Source organism: Trachymyrmex cornetzi, unplaced genomic scaffold (genome assembly GCF_001594075.2).
Source record: "Trachymyrmex cornetzi isolate Tcor2-1 unplaced genomic scaffold, Tcor1.1 scaffold230, whole genome shotgun sequence".
NCBI lineage: Eukaryota > Metazoa > Arthropoda > Insecta > Hymenoptera > Formicidae > Trachymyrmex > Trachymyrmex cornetzi.
This window is the reverse complement of record NW_017296957.1, coordinates 849,384-870,422: the sequence shown is the minus strand read 5'-3', so window position 1 is coordinate 870,422 and position 21,039 is coordinate 849,384. Positions and strand designations below refer to the sequence as shown.

The window sequence follows — 21,039 nt, the reverse complement described above, 5'->3', positions numbered from 1 at the left end:
TAAACATCTATATTTTACGAGAGAGGTAATACTATAAATATTTTAAAAGTAATCCTGCTAAAAATTGCGTGATAGTATAATCATTTATTAAACTATCCTACTACACACATGTAATCAAGCCATTGATGATGTTTTATGTATCATTGGGAACATTTAAAATTTGTTATATTGATTTTTAAGAATAAATTATAATGAAATGTGTTGTTACACACTGAAAAACGCGTCATCAAACTTGAATCATCGTTCAAGCAGAACTCGTCCTATTTTGTCAAAACTGAGGCCTTATCTATCTGAATAATAATAAAGATAGCGTTATGTCGGACACAGGGCGAGCCATTCGGAACGCGAAAGGGATGCGCATTCTCATAGATTTGCATTGCAAATGTACTTTTGTATGCACGCCGCCATTACAAACGTACTCTGTCTGCAAAACAAATGTTTATCGAACAAATAACGATTATTCGATTCTTCCTCGATGCACGAATGCACTACGGTTGATTGTTAATTAACGGTTGCATTAACGTCGATTGGATTTAATTCAATATGTTGATGAACTAAATTTCCCTTCTTTTTCTGTTATATTTACACGAATAACTTAAGCCAGAGGTACACGATGTGATTCTTCGTACTAGATTGCATGCAATTTAGTAAATTACTAGAATTGTACCACACAGGGTATCAATCATGTAACTTTTTCACTAAAGGCGGGAATGTGAAAAGTGAAAAATTTCTCTGTTAATTTCGGACGTTTTCCAATAAGGATACAGTGTAATACAGTCAAGGTTATAATGATTCACTGCATTATACTGTGTCTTTACTGGAAAACGCCCTTCAATGTAAAACAAAAAATTTCATTTTTCACGTTTCCGCCCTAGATAAAAGTTACACGATCGCTATCCAGAACGTAGAATTTCTAGGAATTTACTAGATTACATACAATCTAGCACGAAAAATCGTATCGTATGCCTCCGGTTTTAGTAAGAGATAGGCAATTGTTTAAAGAAAAAGTTAGTCAATTAGAAATATCCAACCGCGCCAAATAGTCGCATTTATGTTTCCTTTGTATATAATTCTAATCCAAAGAGAAAGAACATATACAATGCAATTGAAGAAACCATTAATTCTTTTCATTCTAACTATTTGAATTGTAAGAAATTTCGGAAATTTTACTCTCTCTTTATATTATATATTTATAAAAACTACACAATGTAACGATAACAAATGACCATTTGTTCTAACTTTAAAAAATTTTTTTAAATTAAAAGTATCAGTACATTGATTTGCTACTTATGATTACAGTTGAACATATATAATTACGAACACATAATCTTTAAAATAAAGAGATCGATGAATTTTCCTTATAATTATTTCTAATCTCTATGCCGGAAAAGATTTTCAACGTTATTAATTGCTTCAAGTACATATAGCATTCGAGGTAGAACATATTCAACTTTGACTTTTGCCAGAACAATATACATTTGTCGGAGGTGTGTGCGCGTCCCATTATAGTTTCGTACGGCCGGCCATCTCGTGTTTTTAATGGTATGCGTGTTTGTAATGTATGTTTGATGTTTTACTTTTAAATCGGTATGTAGCATATCGTTTTTTTTTTTTAGTCGTAATAAGTATATTGATATTGAACTACCTAGCCTAATATGTACAGAGTTCCCATTTTCACTCTTGGCACTACATTATTCCCCTACACAACTCCTCACATGCATACACAAACACGCGCGAGCGCGCGCGCGGGTCCCGCTCTTTCACTGTCTTTTTTTTCTTTCTTTTTCCCCTCTCGACCCTGCAATTAGCCGCGCCTCTTGCGCGTCTTTCGTTCTACTCGTTCCGCACACGCGCGCTTGCATTTACTCATACGCACGCCTGGTCTCGCACTCACGCAACCGAACGAATTCGCTCATACAATTCATGTCCCGTTCGTCCGTTTTTTTTTCTTTTTTCCTTTTCTCCACAACCACCATCGCGTGAAATCACACTTGCCCCGTCCGGCCGTCGCGCAGCAGCCGCCCGTCGCGAATAAAATGTTATATCGATAATAAATAATTTACTAAGTCTTCGTCGCGATGAACAAACTTCCGCGATGTCCGACGATCGAGCCTCCGATCGAGAGCTGGAAGAGGGTGACCGGCGGTTCTTGCTTCGTTGTCGAATCGGTATCGCGCGAGTCGCGAACCTCGCATCCGTTTTTCCTCGAAGTGAAGCTTCTCACCGTCTAATTCCCGGACAGCAAGTCCCTCGTTCCACGGTAGGCCATCGCTTCACGTCGCGCGTTGGTAACGCTATTTTCCACGCCGAGCTTCGATCGCTCCGTCCACTCTAACTCTCCTTCCATCCTCTTCACGTCCGACGCAACATCGTAATCCTCATGCTACCGCTTTGAAATAATCTGAGATCTAGGCTAGACACTGGCCGCGTGTGGAATTGCACAATGAGACGCGTCAACAACGGCGGCGGCGACGGCGCATCGATTCTCCTGGTCGAAAAAAAGAGGACAGGCGCGAACCAACGCACGGCGATTGAGCGCAGTCTTGATAACTGATTTGACTTTACAGTCATTACCAGGAGCCGGCTTTTTTTACACTTCCGCCGGCCCTCCTTTAGGCCACGAACGGACGACCCTCTCTCTCTTTCTCTCTCTCTCTTTCTCTCTCGCTCTCGCTCTCTCTCGCTCTCTCTTTCTCTCTCTCATTATAGAAGAACGCCGGAAGAACGATTCAACGAGGATACCATTGGCCGGGAGGATATTATATTCTCTCGCGTATATGTAATACACGTTGCTGAACATGATGGAACATGACCAATGGAATTTATCCTATGTTGAAGTTTCTCCCGTGAGTCAGTCTTGAAGGGCGTCGTCGTTGTCGTTGCAGTCGCGCAAAACGATCTTGAGTACCATCGCTCGTTCTCGAGATCGGACGATGCAGCTGCGACAATGACGACAACGGCGTCAAGGAAGGAGGACGCCGCGGATCAGACCTTCTGATGGAATTGCTGCTGCTGGGGTTGCTGTTGTTGTTGCTGTTGCTGCTGCTGCTGCTGCTGCTGCTGCTCTTGCCGGCTTTCGTCGGTTTCGCAGGGCACCACGGTGATGTTGGACAGATTGCTACTGCTCAGATTACTGCTCACGTTACTACTGGACTCGGAATAACTGGAAAAGGGCGGTTTGTTGACCGGCATCGACGTCGACGATGGCGTCGTATGGCTCGGGAACATCTTGAACATCGAGCGTGCGGTATTCAACAACAAATTGCTGCTGCTAGGACTCTGACTCCGCGTCACTCGGTCGCCAGGCATATCGAGCAGTCCCGGGTGGAGATGCTGGCTGCTACTTGGCGTCCGATAAGGCGGCGGACTCTCGCTATCGAACACAGTGCGATTCGGCGGCGCTCGCACGCATTTCTGATAAATTTCGCTCTCCTGAAAATAAGAAAATTTGTTATAGTCAAGCATACGAAAAATAAAAAACGGCAGAATATCCGAGCGAAGTCTTTGAAGTTCAAGATAATTGAGTTTAGGCTTCGATATCGTAATTCGACAACACCTACATTGATTATTAAATGCACGAATACAAGATTTACTTAATAAAATTGTGATATACTGATATATTCATTCATAAAAAATTAATTTTTTTAAGAGAATCAAGAAATTTCTTTATTTTTTCATTCATAACATCAAGATACCCTACATAGGTATTTTGAATGTCAGATTTATATTTTAAAATTGAGTGGGCAATTTTAAGGAATTAAACTATTTTTTTACTCTCCTGTTTCGTATATTTTTAAACCATAATTTCTAAAATGTAAACCTGTATTGCAATAGCGGTGATTGCGGTAGCCTTAAGTGCTTCAAGCGGTTTAAAGTTTAATATTCTTGCTTGCGTAATGATGACGAGGCATAATGAATACTTGAGCCTGAGAATTCGCGGAGGGACAGGAAATGAATAAATAAATGTGTTTTTTCGGTCATTCTCCCGGCTAGAGGCAATGGACATGAATATATACATACATATGTCGACACATACATATAATCTTACAGCATTATACTTCTAATAAAAACGAGGATGTGACAATCAAGTCATTAATCATGATTTAGAGAATATATTTTTAAGAACAATAATATTGACATTTTTGTACTTTTGAGAGATGTTCTGTAACGCTAATAAAAGTAAGTACGAATTCTGGAGAAACCAGTCGTAAACATAAACACTGAAAAGAAGAGAGAAGAGTAACGTTTATTAACGTTCTACGACAATCCCTCTAAGAATAAAAAAAAAATAAATAAAAAGCATCAATAAATACAAAAAAGTAAGAAAAAAATAATATAGGAAAAACGAAGAGGAAGATCTAGAGAATTATTTCTAGAAAATATCGCATACGAAAATCATATAGGATTAATTAAACGTTACGTATATTATAGATTTTCATGTGCAATATAGATTCAAGAATAAACCCCCTATTCGAACGCAATTCGAATCCGAGTCCATCAAGTCATTCGATGATTTTTTTAGCGATTTTATTCGAATTTCGCGAGTCACCCCAAAACTCTCTGTGTTTTTCTCTTACCTGTTCCGGGTTGCGAAGGTGAAGATCCGGGTGCGCCCCGTATGGGTGCTCCTCGCCGTCCGGGAGTTCAAGTCTCGGCGGCAGATTGAGAGCAAGATCATGCCGGACGCTCTCCGTGCGGATCGCGCGATCCCTCGCCGCGGCGATCATCACCGCCTGTATATCTCGACGCCTTCTGGTATCGTCGCCATCGCCACCGCCGCCGCCACCGACTCCACCGCTGACCGCACCAGCGGTCGGGTCATCTTCCGCCGATGCACCGCGTCCGCTGCTGCCGACCTCCATTCCTTGGCTCACCGACAGCATCTGCAAAATCGATGTGTGTTCGTATTTACATTGCCCTTGAAAAAAGCGCAAGATAACTATCATTATGCAAAAACGCCGTTACAAAATTGTTGATCTACGCAAAATGCAACGATATTATTATCGTTCTACTTTCTATGTATAGGTAAAAAAGAATAACTATTTTTAAAAGCATTATAATAGTATAGTTGAACGTTATTGTCCTCGGAAATCGTTTAATAATTATGTGCGATTTAACAAATCGTGAGATATTTCTTAAATTCACTAATATATAATCATCTCAAATTCTGTATAATTCTAATAATTGTGTCTCAAGTAAACTTCAATTAGAGTTGAATTTAATCGTTTTCTCTTATTTCCAGAAGAAAATTCCTTTCTTCGCGGATTTTCATTAGAAGAGGGAAAGCATCTTTTTTAATGCAATTTAGGGATGTCTAATATTTTTAATTGTATCAATAGATAACTTGATGATGTATTGATCAAACCTAGAGTACTAATGATGTAACTTTTTTCCTCTAAGACGAAAACGTAAAAAATAACAAATTTTTCCATTAACACAATTGAAAAACACAAACGTAGAAATAGAAAACAACAGATTCCCTGTTGATTATTTATTCCCTGTTTTTATCGCCTGTGTTTTAATTGTGTTTCAAACTTTAAATAGTATTCGGTGTAATTACTTCTGATAAGATATAATTGCATCGATAATAATCGTACAAAACAATTAATTATGTACAGATTGTAATATGTCATTCAACATTATTAAGATCGTTTCGAAGATGCGAATAAACATTAAAAAATTTGTTAAATTGCTAGTTAATTTAACTCGTGATATTACTGCGGTAGTTTAGCAGATTAGCGTTTCAAGATCGAAAAATCATTTCGGTACGCGTTTCTGGGGGTTACATACGTAGTACATAAATTCACATAAGAATCATACAAGCATTAAGATCCAGCTAGACCGTACAAAAGTATCAATACGTGCTTGCAAGAGGAAACAATTAGCATTCATACAAGCATTAAGATCCAGCTAGACCGTACAAAAGTATCAATACGTGCTTGCAAGAGGAAAAAATTAGCAATATACAGTGAGTGCGAAAAGTATTCGTACAGAGAAAATATTTTTTAAAAAAACTTTATTTTTAAAAAGTTAATATTATCCAGCAAGAGAGTTATCGAATTGATATCAAATCGATATAGATACGATAATTTCAACATCAATTCGATATCGATTCGATGTTTAATTGACGATCATTTCTTACTGAATAATTAACAATTTATTCATAAAGAATAAAATAGACTGTATGTTTCTTAAAATTATATATATCAAAAAGATATGTATTGATTATAGAAAATATATTTTCTATAATATGAAAAATAAGCGAAAATTAAAAATTCTATTGTTTGGATGCTTAAAAAGTATTCGTACAATCGAGAAATTTAGCTTCTAAAATTAGAAATACATGCGAAGCTCATTTGTTTATGTTAGAACAGAATATATTCATTGTATAAAATTGCTAATTAGTGTTTATTTTTTACAAATAAGACTTTTTATAAAAAATTTTCTTGTACGAATACTTTTTGCTTTCACTGTAGACCTTTTTCCTAAAAAATATCAATATTTGGAAATATTAATATCAAACATCTATAATACATTCTCGCGATTATTTCATCACAAATGTTTCGAGATCAAAGAAAAAAAAGGCTCCAAATTTTGTTTGATTGTGACGCATAAAACGTAAAAAATGTCTCTTATCTGGCGGCGAGAAAAAGGGTTGCGATCGAGAGCCCTCCACTATATGGTCATGAATAAATTAGTACAGAAAATGAAATTGCTCGACCATTCGATCAGGAAAGAGCTCGTCATACGTGGATATAGATATTAGTGCTGTGCCGCGCCGTTGCACTCGGTTCACGTAAATAATTGCATATAAATCATATCATTATATCCGCAGGATTAATTCGTCTGTGATGTTGATTATTCATACAATCGAACGGATACTCGAAATACTTTGATTCGTGATTCGTTGCCGTTACGAAATGCGCACGTATTGCTTTAAACAAAAATTACCAATACATACACGAAATAAACATGTGCATTGATAAATATGAATTTTACTCGAAAGAAAAACAAAGATATTTTTCACAAAATTAATTTCAAATAATATACGAGTACATATATAGATATATTGATTTGTAAGAATAAATTAATCTTGAACCGAGCGCTATGAAGTTCATAACATCAACAGTCATGAATTCATGAAATATGCAAGTAACTTTGACAATCTTTTATTAGGTTTCTCTAAGACCCATTTCTACTAATGTAGATTAATTTTAATTCTTAGAACTAGAAGAAAGTAAAAAGTAAGTTAAACCGAGATGAAAATTGATCTACATTGGTAGAAATGGACACGAAAGTTATTTAGAGTTAACTACAATTTAAACTAATTATTGTTTTCTTATCACCTGCGTGATTCTAAATTCTGCAATATAATCTCAGATTCTGTATAATTCAGATAATTATGTCTCAGATAAACCTCGATTAGCCGAACTCAATCGTTTTCTCTTTCCGGCGAAAATTTCTTCGCTCGTTCCTTCGTGAATCCGGTTTAAAACATCTGCTCACGCACGCACGCACGCACGCACGCACGCACGCGTACGAGACGCTCGTAAGAGGCGGGCCGAGAAACGTCACGCCGTGACAGTTGGCGGTACCCGCAGGATGGCGTGGTTCGTGCACACCTCGAGAAGTAAAACGGAGAAGGTCGTACGAGCTTTTCAAGTGCCGACGAGCACGGCGAAAGAACGAGGTCGCGTGCAAACGCACTTGCGACTCGCGCGCTTTCCTTTTCGTTCCGCGTTGCGTCTTTAGTTCGCACATCCGTCCAATTGGCCGTGGATCGAAATAGATCGATCGAGGGTGCTGTGACGGCCGTGAAAGCCACCGTCGCGTGTCCAGAAATATACCACAATACCGCGATGTTTATGATCAAATTTATAGATATTTCGCATTTTTTCAATACATTTACATGCTGACTTATGTCTAATATTTTACTGTATTATGTGTTTCTCTTTTTTATAAAATAGAAACAAATACATTTCCAAACATGCTACGCAATGTTTGAAAAATGTTTCAAAAATTAATTTTACCGCACACTTACTACAAGCTCTTGTTTCGATTATCAAATTAATGGACGAAATATTGGTGGACATAATTTCCAAAAATCTTAATTAGTAATTCGTGTCCTACATATTTCTTTTCTTTGAAATACTAGGAGCACTTGATTAAACAATGACACTATCCTTTTCTTTTTTTAAATACATAACTTTGCAAATCTTTACCTAAAAATGTTGAAATGTATACACATAAGAATCCCTTAATAATTTTTGTGTATTTGATGTAAAAGTAATGAAAATTGACACGAGATACGAACGATATTTTGATTATGTTCCGATATACACTGCTAGGATTAAAAATCTATAGTATTACGTGAATTATAGATTTTCAATACTGGCGATGTACCTACATCGAAATACGGAAATTGTGTGCAGTAAAACCGGAAAATCATCACGCGTACTAAGTTAATTAGAATAATATATTCACAATTACATATAATACATATTATACACTCTCTAAATTCTTTGGAGTGGAATCTCACTCCAAAGAGTGAAAATCGAGTTAGTCTTGAAAAAGAATGGCTGAATTTTCAATCTTTGAGAGTATGAATAAGAACATAATATTTTATATATAAATCTTTTATTATAATAAAAAGACAGAGAATTTTGGAGACAAATCCTTTATTTCATCGCTTTTGCTTCCAAACGCAAAGATCCTCGGGGGCAGTTCCGGACCAAAGTTAAGAGCGTTTCTGTCAATATAAATTCTTATGACAATTTGATAGCGGTTTAACGAGCGAGAGCTGACGCAGAAGTCTCTCGCGAACATTTACTGGCACGTGCGCGCGTTAACGACTGATGGGTCGGTCGGTCGGTCGCGTTAAAGCTTTAAAGGGGTTTTCAGCACCCCTCCGCTCGCGTTCTCGCGCTCGTCCGAGGCCGTCGAAAGGGAAAGCGGAAGAGGGATGCCAGCGGCGGCGGCTGTTGCTGCGACAACAGAGCGAGGGTGTGCGGCGGAGACAGCAACGACAGGAGCGACTGACACACAGAGGGATGAATGCTCGCTCGCGTACCATTCGTATCGATCGACTTGCAATATAACATCACGCTTGCTCGTTACCAATGTAATTCAGATGTACGGGAAAAAGCCCTTTCGATCACAGATGCGAATATTTTCAAAATTGCTCAATCGTATCAAGTGCTCTTGTGTTCTTGTAATGCTATCGCGCAATACACGTTTTGTCCAAGCTGATATTCTTCTTGCCCTTATTCATAAATTTTAAAATAATTATTATAATTGCTTACCACATTTATATTCGCATTGTTTTTTAAATATAATTTTAGATTATTTTTTTTATTTTTTTATTTTCGTTGTTTTCTTTCCTTTTTTGTTTTTATATTTAAGTTATCTGGTATAGACATTAAAGCCATGCTGTCGTCTCACTACTTGCGCATTCACGTTTTCGCTTCCACGTAACATTCATGTAGGTATTCGAACGAAATAAATTAAATACAATGTATCTCATCTATGCATTTAGCATTGATACGTTTTTTCGTGTGAATTACACTACAGTTTTGGCAATCTGTGAGTGACTCTACCTTGATCGTTCGCGAAATCTAATATGTATTAAGAATATTGCTGAAGAAGGTTCCAAAATAAATCGAAACTATCAATGATTTTTCAAGATTTTAAATAAAGATGTTAAATACGAGTAAAAGAAGAGATCAACACATCAAATGGAGTAACAAATTTATTTGTTGAAATTTTATGGCGCACCTCCTCGCGCTGACTCTCATTAGCCCAGATTAATTTCGTTTTTGTTATTTTAATATATTTTTGTTATATGTTAATAAAGTTTTGAATTTACATGTTCCGTTCGTTCTACGCTTGATCGTTATTTGTTTGTAGAATACTAAATATTATGTTAATAGACACTATTTAGAGAGGATAATCCAAAACAAATAATCAGATAGTTTTTAATTCGCATTTACTAAATGACTCATAAGAGAGAGATGAATTTCTTTATTATTTCTACAAAAGAGAAACTTTTCTTGGCGAAATTAAATGGATAAAAATTTTTGGAGTAACATTTTTATGAAGAAAAACGGGAATTCAAAGAGAAATTCGTCCGAGCATATTTTAAAACGAGAACCAATGTCATTCTTCGTAAAGTAAAAGGAATTTATATGTGCTGAATTTAGAAATAAGCTATATTTGGTGTATATATGATAACTCTCCTTTCATTTCTTTTCGAGCCATTCGTGATTTTAGTTCAAAACTGACAGAGTTGATGGATCATTTGATTAGAGTTACATCACGTGTTATATTATATCGCAGTCGTCACAACGTAACGCGAGTCATATCCAAATCAAGAATAGTTCATTACTACTCCAAACGTTAATTCGATACATAATTCTACAATTGAATTTCACAATTTATGACGAAAATAGTTTCAAAAGTAAAATATTTTCCGCGTCTCAAGAAATGTTGCACTCGCGCAGAAACGGTTTCCAAAAAAAAAATGGATCTCTCCCAGTAAATAGACTTATAAGTGGCTTAAAACATGAAATAAAAATTGCCTTCGTTTTTTGCACGTTTATTCTTTGTTATATATAACATACTGTTATGTTTCATGTTCCCATACTGTATTGTGTGACGATTGAATTTTTCGCGAGGCAACGGTGGCCTAGGCGAGTAGTGAGCAACCCGGATGCAGGAGGACGAACGAGAGAGGACGAAAGAGTGACGAGTTGTTCGGTCGATCGATCGGAGATAGAATTACCGGCGAGCTCGGCGAAGGGACGAAGTTCGCTGGGGGTTGATGCTGGTGCTTGAAATGCCATAGCGGCTCGCAAAAGCTCGCGGACGGTGATGTTGTAACGGACTTTATGGCTCCCCGAACCACGCTGGCACCTCGGTGGACCATAAAACAGCCAGTGGCTGTCGCAATTCGCTCGATACCGTTGCGCTCGCTCGAAACGTGACACTATAACGTCATCGTCGTTGTCCTCGTCTCCCTTGTTGCCGGCTCGATTGAAATTGCAGTTTCAGAAAAGGGTAAACTTCGCCGCGTCGATCGTTCGTTCGCGGGTATTATACGCCTCGAGAAACTTGCTTCTCTCCCGAGCTACCTTCTCCCGGGACGTCAAAGTCACCCGGCGACGACAAAGCTGGTATTTCGAAGAGCTCCGTATAGATGAACTTCGCTTGAATTCCACGGTGCCAGTTATGCGATCGACGAACCGCTGCATCTCGTCGTTTATTTTCGCCGCCGAGATAACGGAGCGATAATCGGGGATATCGAAATCGAAAGCGAAGATATTTCTTGTTAGCATCCGTTGTCGATTGGCCGATAATTATGAATAACTTATTTTACTGACTAACGGATCATATCGTGGCCAACTTAAGGAAAGAAATATATCCGTATCCGAAAAAAAGAGAAGTTAAACTTTTCCCTGAAAGTCTTCTTTTCCGAAGACTTTCAGAGAAAAATAATGTTTGCGAAATGTAAATACGAAAATATGAACGAAGTTTTTTTATCCTCTCTTTTTTCGCGGGTTTTTATCACGAATGTTGTCTACCGAAGACAATCTACCGAAAATAATTTTTTCCAGAAGGTATTTGTGAAAAAAGTATAATATTTGCGATGCTACCTACACAGTTCGATCAATGTCGCGCTTCGGAGCTCATGCCGACAAACAACGATTAAAATATACGTCAAACCAATCGCGCCTCGCCGATAAAGCGCGTATAATTTTTGACGTTGCTGCCGTGCGTCTTTTAGATTACGCAATCTCTTCGGCGTCGTTTTAATCTTGTGTCTGTTGCAAATATTGATGTTAAGGTGAAATACTTATGCATCATTGTGATGCTTTAGTGAGCGAAAACGCGATATATAAGACTCATTATATATACTTCAAATATAAAATAAGAATAAGAAATGACTATGATAATATATGCAAATATGTATCTTAACGTTCAAGAGATATATCTTTGAATTTCTAATTCTACGCTCTACCGTTAAAAAAGAGATTAACCGAAATACCTTCACGTGAGATATGTCATCATTTATCGCATCAATCTCTTTTTCCGAGAGCTAAAATATCGAGAGCTAAAATTGAGACGTGTCATGTTCGTGTCACGAAAACTGCTTTCCTTTCGAAAGAGCTTCCGCTGGTGTTATATCGCAATCAATTCGCGCATCGCGCAGACATCTCTTTTACGATTCTTGCCGGCGATACTGATCCGACGATAACAAGCTGGAATGCCGCTCGTAAATCTTCTTACTACCTGCCCCTGTCACGATTGCATCGTACAAATCGGATTCAGCGTGATTACATTTGTTCTTGTTTACCTCGCATCGTTTGTGACACCCACGTACTTTAAATGATCGAATGATTATTTACCTTTGTATTATTTAGCCGCATTTATAAAGGAATAAATCATAAAGTATTTTTTTAGCAAGAAAACCTGCAATATTTTAAATAATCAAATCCTAAATTGAAAATATTTATTAAAAAATGGATTAGATGTGTGTGATTCAGCAAAGCAATAGTTTGTTGCAGTTCGACATCTATAATTAAAAAGATTTGATGATTTGACAAAAAATTATATCTCTAGGCAATTATCAGTATGCTAATTCAGCTAATTTTTTGTTATATAATGAAAATCGCTAATGTGACAAGTTTTCTTCATTACAGAAGCAAAAATATGCGCCATCTTAGCTGGCATATTTCCTTAAAAACTTTGATCTATATATTCGATTGATTTTCATAGAAAGTTATTTTTGCTGCATTAACAAATTTTCTATGCGCTGTTCCATCAAATATGATTATCTATAATTTTTACTCAGCTGTACAACTTTGACATAGAAAACTAGCTGTCCATTATATAGCTGTAGATTTGCTGAATCAGTGTTTAATAAATCTTTTTTTCCGTGTACGAATTAGAAGTATAATTAAAATAATTTTTTAGGTATTTTAAAAATATTAATATCGTTTAAAATACTGATAACATTTTACTGCGCAACACACTTTAATAATGCAGCAAATAAAATTTCCGACTGTCAAATCTTACGTGATTTAATCGATGCTTGAAAAACTACAATGTCTTAAGAATCGCTGACTCGCAAATGCTTTTCAACGTTCTCGTTGTCGTTTTCGTCTTCTTCGTCGTCGTCGTCGTCGTCGTCGTCGTTTGGTAAAACGTATCGATCGATGAGAACGTGCCACCCTGCATGAGGGCAATGCACCGGGGATACATCATGCACTCGCTGTAAAGCGCTGCGACTATACTTTCGCAGCACCTGCTAACACCTTCGCGCATAAAAGTCGTTCTAAAAAAAGAAATCCTTCCAGTCCGCGAAACGTCGGTTTCCGAACGTCTCGTTGCAAGAAAATGTACTTGGCGTCAAACTTAGGAAGAATTAATTTTACCGAATGTTGTACTTGACATTCATAATATCTAATGTTAAATAATATTCACCTGCATAAAATAGGAATTTTTTGAATATACAAACATATTTATATTTTTAATATTTTTTTTCTAACGAAAATTACTAATAACGATCAGTTTATTTTATTCTTATATCATAATTCAATTTTATAACTTTCTGAGATAATAAATTCTATATTTCAATCTTGTTCTAGAGATTAAATATTTTACAATTCATTAGTTAATTGTTAGCCTTTAATATTTTATTGCAATCGGAGAGAGATTTAAAGTATTAATCTGTCTTACGACAAGAGAGTCTTCTCTTTTTTGAAATTACTAACGTATAAGAAACAAATCGATATTATTAGATTAGAGTCGTTAAGATCTCGGCACATACCATATACGAGTGGCATTCACGGCTGAAGGATTAGATTAGATTTCCGCGATACGGACTAGAGTACCATTAGAGGCGCGGCTCTAATCTGTTGCGCGGCGATAGTACTTTGTCTGCGATGTGAATGTAATCGCGCTGCCAATTATTGTTATCGCTCAAGGTCACGAGACAAATCGGCCGACGCGCATTGCGTCGCATCGGTCTGCAGCGATGTCATTTTTCGTCTATGAACGTGCTCGCAAATTTTCTACAAATTACTCTATTCTCAAGAAATTCACTCGCGCGTGAATTAGTCATTTCTATCAAGAAGTTAAGATCGATGCGATTACAAACAGATCGTATGCAATTACACATATAAATGATAAATACTTAGTTCTAGCAATCATATACAGAGGTTAAAAATGGAGCAACTTCTGATTAATTAAGACTCGAGTCATAGATTATGATTACGACATATATCGTGTGATTAATTAAAGAGCAACGAAATATCACAGCTTTTATTAAAATTGTATGTGCATTCGCGTCATCGTGTTTTATATACTTATTTTCCGTTGAATCGCGAGCAAAAATTCGCGATTATCGGTAAGAATGGCTCAACGAATCGTACGACCATAAATAACTTTCGCTAACAGTACTCGTAGCCCATATACGTTTCCTAAATTTAACTATTGCAAAAGAAAGAAAGAGAGAGAGAGAGAGAGAGAGAGAGAGAGGGGGGAGGGGGAGGAAAGACGTGTATATATTTTATTAGGTGTATTCTTGGAATTTATTATGAAGTCTGATTGGACGGCTTTTGGGGTCATCTCGTCTGGAAAGTTTTTATATAGAAAGAGTTAAACGCTATCGATTTTTTGCAGTAGTCTAAAGGTCGATGATCAATGACTCGTTTGTTAAATACGTAAATCTCTATTCTTTCGAGACATTCGGACAGTTACGTCGCAATTTTTTTACAGTGCAAAAATAAGTCACAGCAAAATTTAAAAAATATTAATTTATTTAACACATGAGTTTAATTTTTTAGACATTCAGAAAATAATATTAATTTAACGTAATAATATCAACTTGACGTTTTCTTCTTGGAAACTTGGAGAATATCCTTAAGTAAACTAAGATTTTAATAAAAAAATGTATGTAATAATTTTTTTCAAATTCTTAAGAAGGTTTACATGTTACATAAAGTTTTCAATTTTACAATTTTCAATTTTAACATAGAGAACTCACTTTCCTCTCTGCAAAACATCGTGATGCATCTCTTTCTGTATATTGAATCAAAGATTCCGATAATGTTGTGCAGGATGGCATAGAAATAACGATGATTTATATTCCTTTTGTATTTTTTTTTGTGAGTTATGACGTTATCTAAGTCTCAGCAATAAGTGTTTCCAAGATGTGTTTTTCGAATGACTCGGTTTCAATAACAGAACGGATGAATTCTTTGTTCAACGCACAAACGAAGCGTATTAAAGAAACAACATATCTTCGATTCGCGGCGCTCTGGGCAAGGAAGACGTAGGGAGAAAATAAGAGCGACAAAGAAGAATCGCACCGTCTCCGTTTGTGATCTGCAAATAAAAACGGCTACTCGGATGAATGTGAACACGGAGGAAAGGGGATTGAGAATGGAGCGCGGAGATGAGGGGAACGCCAGCGATAAGAGGCCGGATTGTTTCGACTGCCTCGGAATAAGTGCACTCCTCGGATCGAGAAAAATCTCAAAGACAAAAAAGTCATGCCAACGATACGGAGTGACGGCAAACCAATGTCGCGAGCAAACATATTCAAGTCTAATGAGCTATAAGAACTTCTAATACGATTCCATATAGAAAACGTATCCGTGCAAAAAATCATAAATCTAGCAATTCAAAATTGAATATTTTGAAGGCAAAAAATGCAAAAAGGAATTAAAATATTTTTTTGATTTTTTAGAGAAAGAGTATATTGCGATTTTTAAAGAACAAAGTTCTCTTCTATATCAAAAATAAAAAGTAATAAACGATAAAAGAAATTTAATGTCTTATATCGAAAGGTATTAGAATTTATAAATCGTTCCTGATAAAAACAAAAGAATCACAATAAGTCCTCGTGAAAGGAAAATGTGCAGTCGAGTCTGTATTTTTCCATCTAATTACTAAAACTCTTGTTGCATCAGGGAGATTTTAGAATTCTTTAACGAATAGAATCTTATTGTTGTATTAAAATTTTGAAAATGCAGTAATGACATTATATACACAAGGTAAACCCTTTCTTTTGCAATTATTAGTCTCGTGAGATAACAATCCCGTTAAGCTAACTTTATCTGCTCTGAATGCGATATAAAAAATATGTCGACTAAAATAGTCTTATAACGCGTTCTCTCTTTAATAATTAATCAGATGAAATAAAATTGGTTGTTTAAAAAAAATTGTTTAATCTTTCGATTTAAAATCTAGCTTATCGTTATATAATATACATATATGCGCCACATAAAAATCATTTAAAATTATTATGAAATAACAATATAGCGATAACAACCGCCATAAAATTATTGCTGCTACTTACAATTGTTAATATCTCTATGCATTACGTAATTACGAATTTTTCAGTAGTTTATCCCTGGAATATTTTCATTCCCTTTTTAGCGCAAACGTTTCGCCATCGGTCGACGAGGCGAATCGTATTTTATACAATACCTTGCCTTCGATACAGAGTGATTGTAAATCAAACCGCTTGACGTTCTGCATTGCGAGCGAGCATAATAAAGCCCGGTACATTGCGCCGAGAGCTCGCGTTGACCCCGCAAAGAGTGTTCGATCGTGGGAAAATTATCTACAGTCGCGCAACGATTTTCAATGTTTTAAACAATGAACTATTCAGATTGTGCGCTTTTATAGACGTGTTTCATCATTCCCCATCCATTGATCGGCATGGCAATCCATTTCTTATAATACTCCATGATCGACTTTCCTGATTACGATTAATTTTTCTGCAGATACTTGTGAAATTTGTTTAATGCAGTCCCTAGCTGAACGACGTGCAAAAATATTTCTTGTAAATTTCTTCGTATCCCTGTCTGTGAAATTAACAATGGTTTAATTTTGTATGTCGACTTGTTACGTATTATTATAAAAAAAATCGAGTATATATATATATATATATTCTTAGGTATTTCACTTGGAGGATATGAATATGCAGGTATTTCTCGTGCAGAACTTGACGATCTAACGGTTTCGTTTGCGGTACGTTACCAGCACGCCAAATGATACGCGAACGCGAAGAGAAACAATTCTACGCATATGCATCAGACCTTCTGTGAATTTCCCAATTTGCATGACGCTAGTCCGTGGCTCTGACGTTGCCATATTTATGAAGTGACTAACTCCCGTTATGTTTGTATTACGGAAAGCTGCACACAAGTTACGTCGCATATTCGTTACGCGATCACTCTGTCATCTGTTATTTGCGCTAAATTTCGTTCTCGTCAGTAACTTCGAACACAGAACGTCAGTGGTAAAAGGAAATAAACGGATAGAGCACCTAATTAATGTTGAATCGGTCTCGTATTCATGATACCGTTTCGTAGAAAGAATAAATCATAGATGCGCTTGTTGCATTCCCTGAAAAGTCTTTTCGAGGGTACATATTAAGTCGTATATAAAAAATGGTATTAATATATCCCTGTCATTAAAAAGAATAGCTTAATATAATTTAGAACATGAGAAAAATAAAATTATAACATTATATGTAAAATATATATTTTCTGTAATTAAGGAATATAAAAGATCAGTCGTAAGTTACGTGAGATAAGAAACGAAATAACAAGCTGTGCAGTTCTACGAATGACATTCATGTTGGTTCCGATAGCAGCGTGTATCGCGGAACATGCACGCGACCGGAAAGTTATGAAGAATAATGAGAGGTATAGCAGGATGGTTGTTTCAGAATTTCGAGAATTCGCGTTAGAAATGATCGAATGGCAGTAGCGTGTCGCGCGCGATCTGAAAGCTCCGGACATATTAGCGTCGCGCCGTTTCGCTAATATCGTCCTGTCGCGTCGCCCCGGTGAACGTCGCGTGTGCACGTCTATAGGGGATTAATTACGCGTGTCCGGAGGTCAAATGAAACGAGAGAGGCAGAAAAGAGCAAGAACGTGTCGCAATCCATGCGCTCGCGTAGGTAGGATAAAAGTGCGCGTGCAACACGCACGCACGTACGTACATTAATATGTAACGTATGTGCGCGAGCACATTTGCACAATCCGCCTGCCGCCGTTGCGTAGACGCTTCCCGTTTGATAGAGATAAGCATTAACGAGACCCGGATAATAGCGTCGGCGACCCGTCTAGACGCGGCCATTGCGACATGTCCTTTAAAATGTTTTACGGCCTCATGCTGTGCTTTTTAGGCCGCGATAAGTGGCCTCCGACGCGTTTCGACGCGCGGAAATCACGATCGTTTCTTGCGTGCGAGCTGTTAGTATTATTCTTAATTAATTATTAACTTCAATATTTGGCGATCTCGGTAAATCGATTGAAAGAGAAAAGGGAGAAAAAAAGATTCGTTTTATTTAAAAGTGGAAAATCCTTTTCTCATTTTTATAAGTGAACCGCTTTTAGTTAATAGCATACCGGTGTGCGAGTGCCTTTTTCTTAATTCCATTAAACTTCCTACACCTTCATACGTAAAATTTTCAAGAGAAAGGGAGAAATCTTTTAGACTTTTAGCTCTTTTATATCGCGCGATTAAATTGAATTACCGGATGTAAGAAAGAAGTCTTCCCTTCGTTTCTTTCAAGAACCTCCTCGCAATTTCATTCTAATGCAGTTGGTTAAGTTAGAAAATGAACGGGTGAAGATCTCGCGGGGTTGCGACGCACGAGTCGCTCTCTCCGCGAGGTTTTCTTTCTCGCGCGCGGCCGTTTTACCGTGGAATAATTCAACACGGACATGTAACCTGCCTGTACTTTCCCCGCTTCCACTTTTCGCCGTAAGTTGCACCATCACCCGGCGAAGCGTCGCTTTACACGGCCGGGAAAATTATCCCACCGTTACGCTTTATGCCGACGAGAGCGCGGCGTAGAAACGGCCGTCGCCGTCGCGCCATCGCGTTCGCACGGAAGCGCGTGTACTCTTTCTATGTACCTTTATAGACGGGTTTCGCACACGGAGGCGCGAATACATCTACTCTACGCTGAGAATATTTTTTTCATGCAACGCGCCGCCTATCCTGTCCTGAGTGGTTGATGCGTGAGGAGCAGGGCCCCGATTTGCGGATACGCGCGAGATATTCCGCACATTAACGTTTTTACGCAACAGCTGCATCAGCTAGCGCGATGTTTTATTCTGCATACGGAATTTTCTACAAGCGGGAATTTTTAAGTCAATTTTTACAACGTAAAAGTCCTCTGACGGCGGTTGATCATGGTATATCGAAGAAATCTTGAAAATTATTAATAACATAAATATACGATTATATTAGTGATTTTATTTCGAGAATACTGCCTGAGAAAATGCAATTAAAATTAATTATAAAATATAGTGTACATGGAAAGAACTTTTGCTAAAGTGTCTCTCCATTTAAAATTTTAACTCTACCTACAGACCTAAAAATAATTTTTTTATCAAAATAGTTCTATACTTAAGCTGATTGCTATAGGTCAAAACTTTTTGCAACGTTGCTGATTGTACTTGAAACCTACATAATTATTTTGATAATCTAACAAAATTATTTATAGATCTGTTTCAGCAAAACCGTTCTTTCCGTGTAGTAATATTAATTCAGTACAATTCAGGATTCTGTAATACAGTTTTTCAAAAAAGTATCTAATTCGTAAAAATCCAGATTTAATTTTTCAATCTATTTTAAGAAATATATTTCAAATATATATCATCGCCATATAACACAGATAATTTTCTCTTAAACTTCATTTATACATATATTTGATTAGAAGAATCTGGTATTTGCACAATAATGAGGATGTCTTCAAGATCCTCGTTAAAACTCGATATTCTGGTGACGTGAGTAAAAGAGTATTATGCAGTGATTGATTTTAAAAAATCAAATAGCTCGTAATGCTAAAGTGTTTGTTCCCTACGACGAGTTTCTCATGCGTCATGACGGTTTTTTTTCTCTTTCACGAGAGATCCTTGAGATCCTTGAGAGATATGTGCATGCACAAACCTTCCGTCGTCGGCAGCGTGACTGTCGTAAAACGTCATGATTATTTGCGACATTCGTTAAACGAGTACCTTCACTCTTGGCAGAGTGAACGGTAACGTGGATTATAGACGCTAGTTCTGTGCAATACTAGCCTCAAAAATGTATGAGAATCTTCTGATCTATTATATCAAGTCTATTTTGTAATGGATTCTTTTACATTTTTGCTTCTTTTATATTTCTTAAAATATACTGCTTCTTTTACTTAAAGTCTTAATTTGCATTGTTATAGTTATTTAATTTATTATCTTAAATATTTCGTACGGATTGGATTAATGAGGCTGCAGGCTCTAATATTCGTAGAGCATGTAACGTCAACTAATAGCAAAGCATTAATCCAACCTGGGTTTAAAACCCGCTACTGTCGAAAACGTTATATGTAATATTTTCAACGAGCATAGAGCTTTGAATTTCGAAGTGGGATAATTGCTTTGAGCGTATATAATAGATTCCAACGTATTGCCAGATTTTTTTTCGGTACTTGTAAATTAATTAAGTACTGTAGAACGTAATCGTCCGAAAAATGAAATTTTTTTCGAGTAAACACGCATTTTTTACAATTCCATAAACGCCGCACAGCGCGCTTAAGGCGATGCTAAAGCCCCCCTGTTTTACCACATTCCTATTCGGTGGGATTTCTCCGTATTGGATGTACGGATTGCAAAAGTATTATTACTTAAATTATAGTACGCACACAGAGGATGTTTGCTACACTGGATTTTATGAGAAAATCGAAAAAAAATTATAAAATTTACTTATTTTTGGCTCGCACAGCTGTCACCTCGGATATATATTTGCTTGATATAAGAGTTTTAGAGTCCATATCTTGAAAATAAGCGGGCAGCAAACATCACATTATTGAAACGAACGATACCGAATTTGTAGAACTAAGATTGAAAGAGAGAAAAAGATATATTCCCACCGAATAGGAAATACGTGTATACAGATGCTTTGCGGAGACTGGGACTGTCAACAGAGCCGAAATTCCGTGTAGTAGTAGTTGCGCGGTCTTGCGATAGATGG

General features: G+C 36.9%; 1 protein-coding gene across 1 annotated transcript in view; it reads right to left on the bottom strand.

Moving 5' to 3' along the window:
* Positions 1 to 1,620: 1,620 nt before the first annotated feature.
* Positions 1,621 to 21,039, bottom strand: part of LOC108760941 (hybrid signal transduction histidine kinase B) — an 84,450-nt gene continuing 65,031 nt past the window's right edge. The window contains exons 3-4 of the mRNA XM_018507245.1: positions 4,578 to 4,883; positions 1,621 to 3,432 (exon numbers count right to left, since the gene is read on the bottom strand). Of these exons, the coding sequence (XP_018362747.1) occupies positions 2,986 to 3,432; positions 4,578 to 4,883 (753 nt within the window). The 3' untranslated portion in view covers positions 1,621 to 2,985. The remainder of the gene's footprint in view (positions 3,433 to 4,577; positions 4,884 to 21,039) is intronic.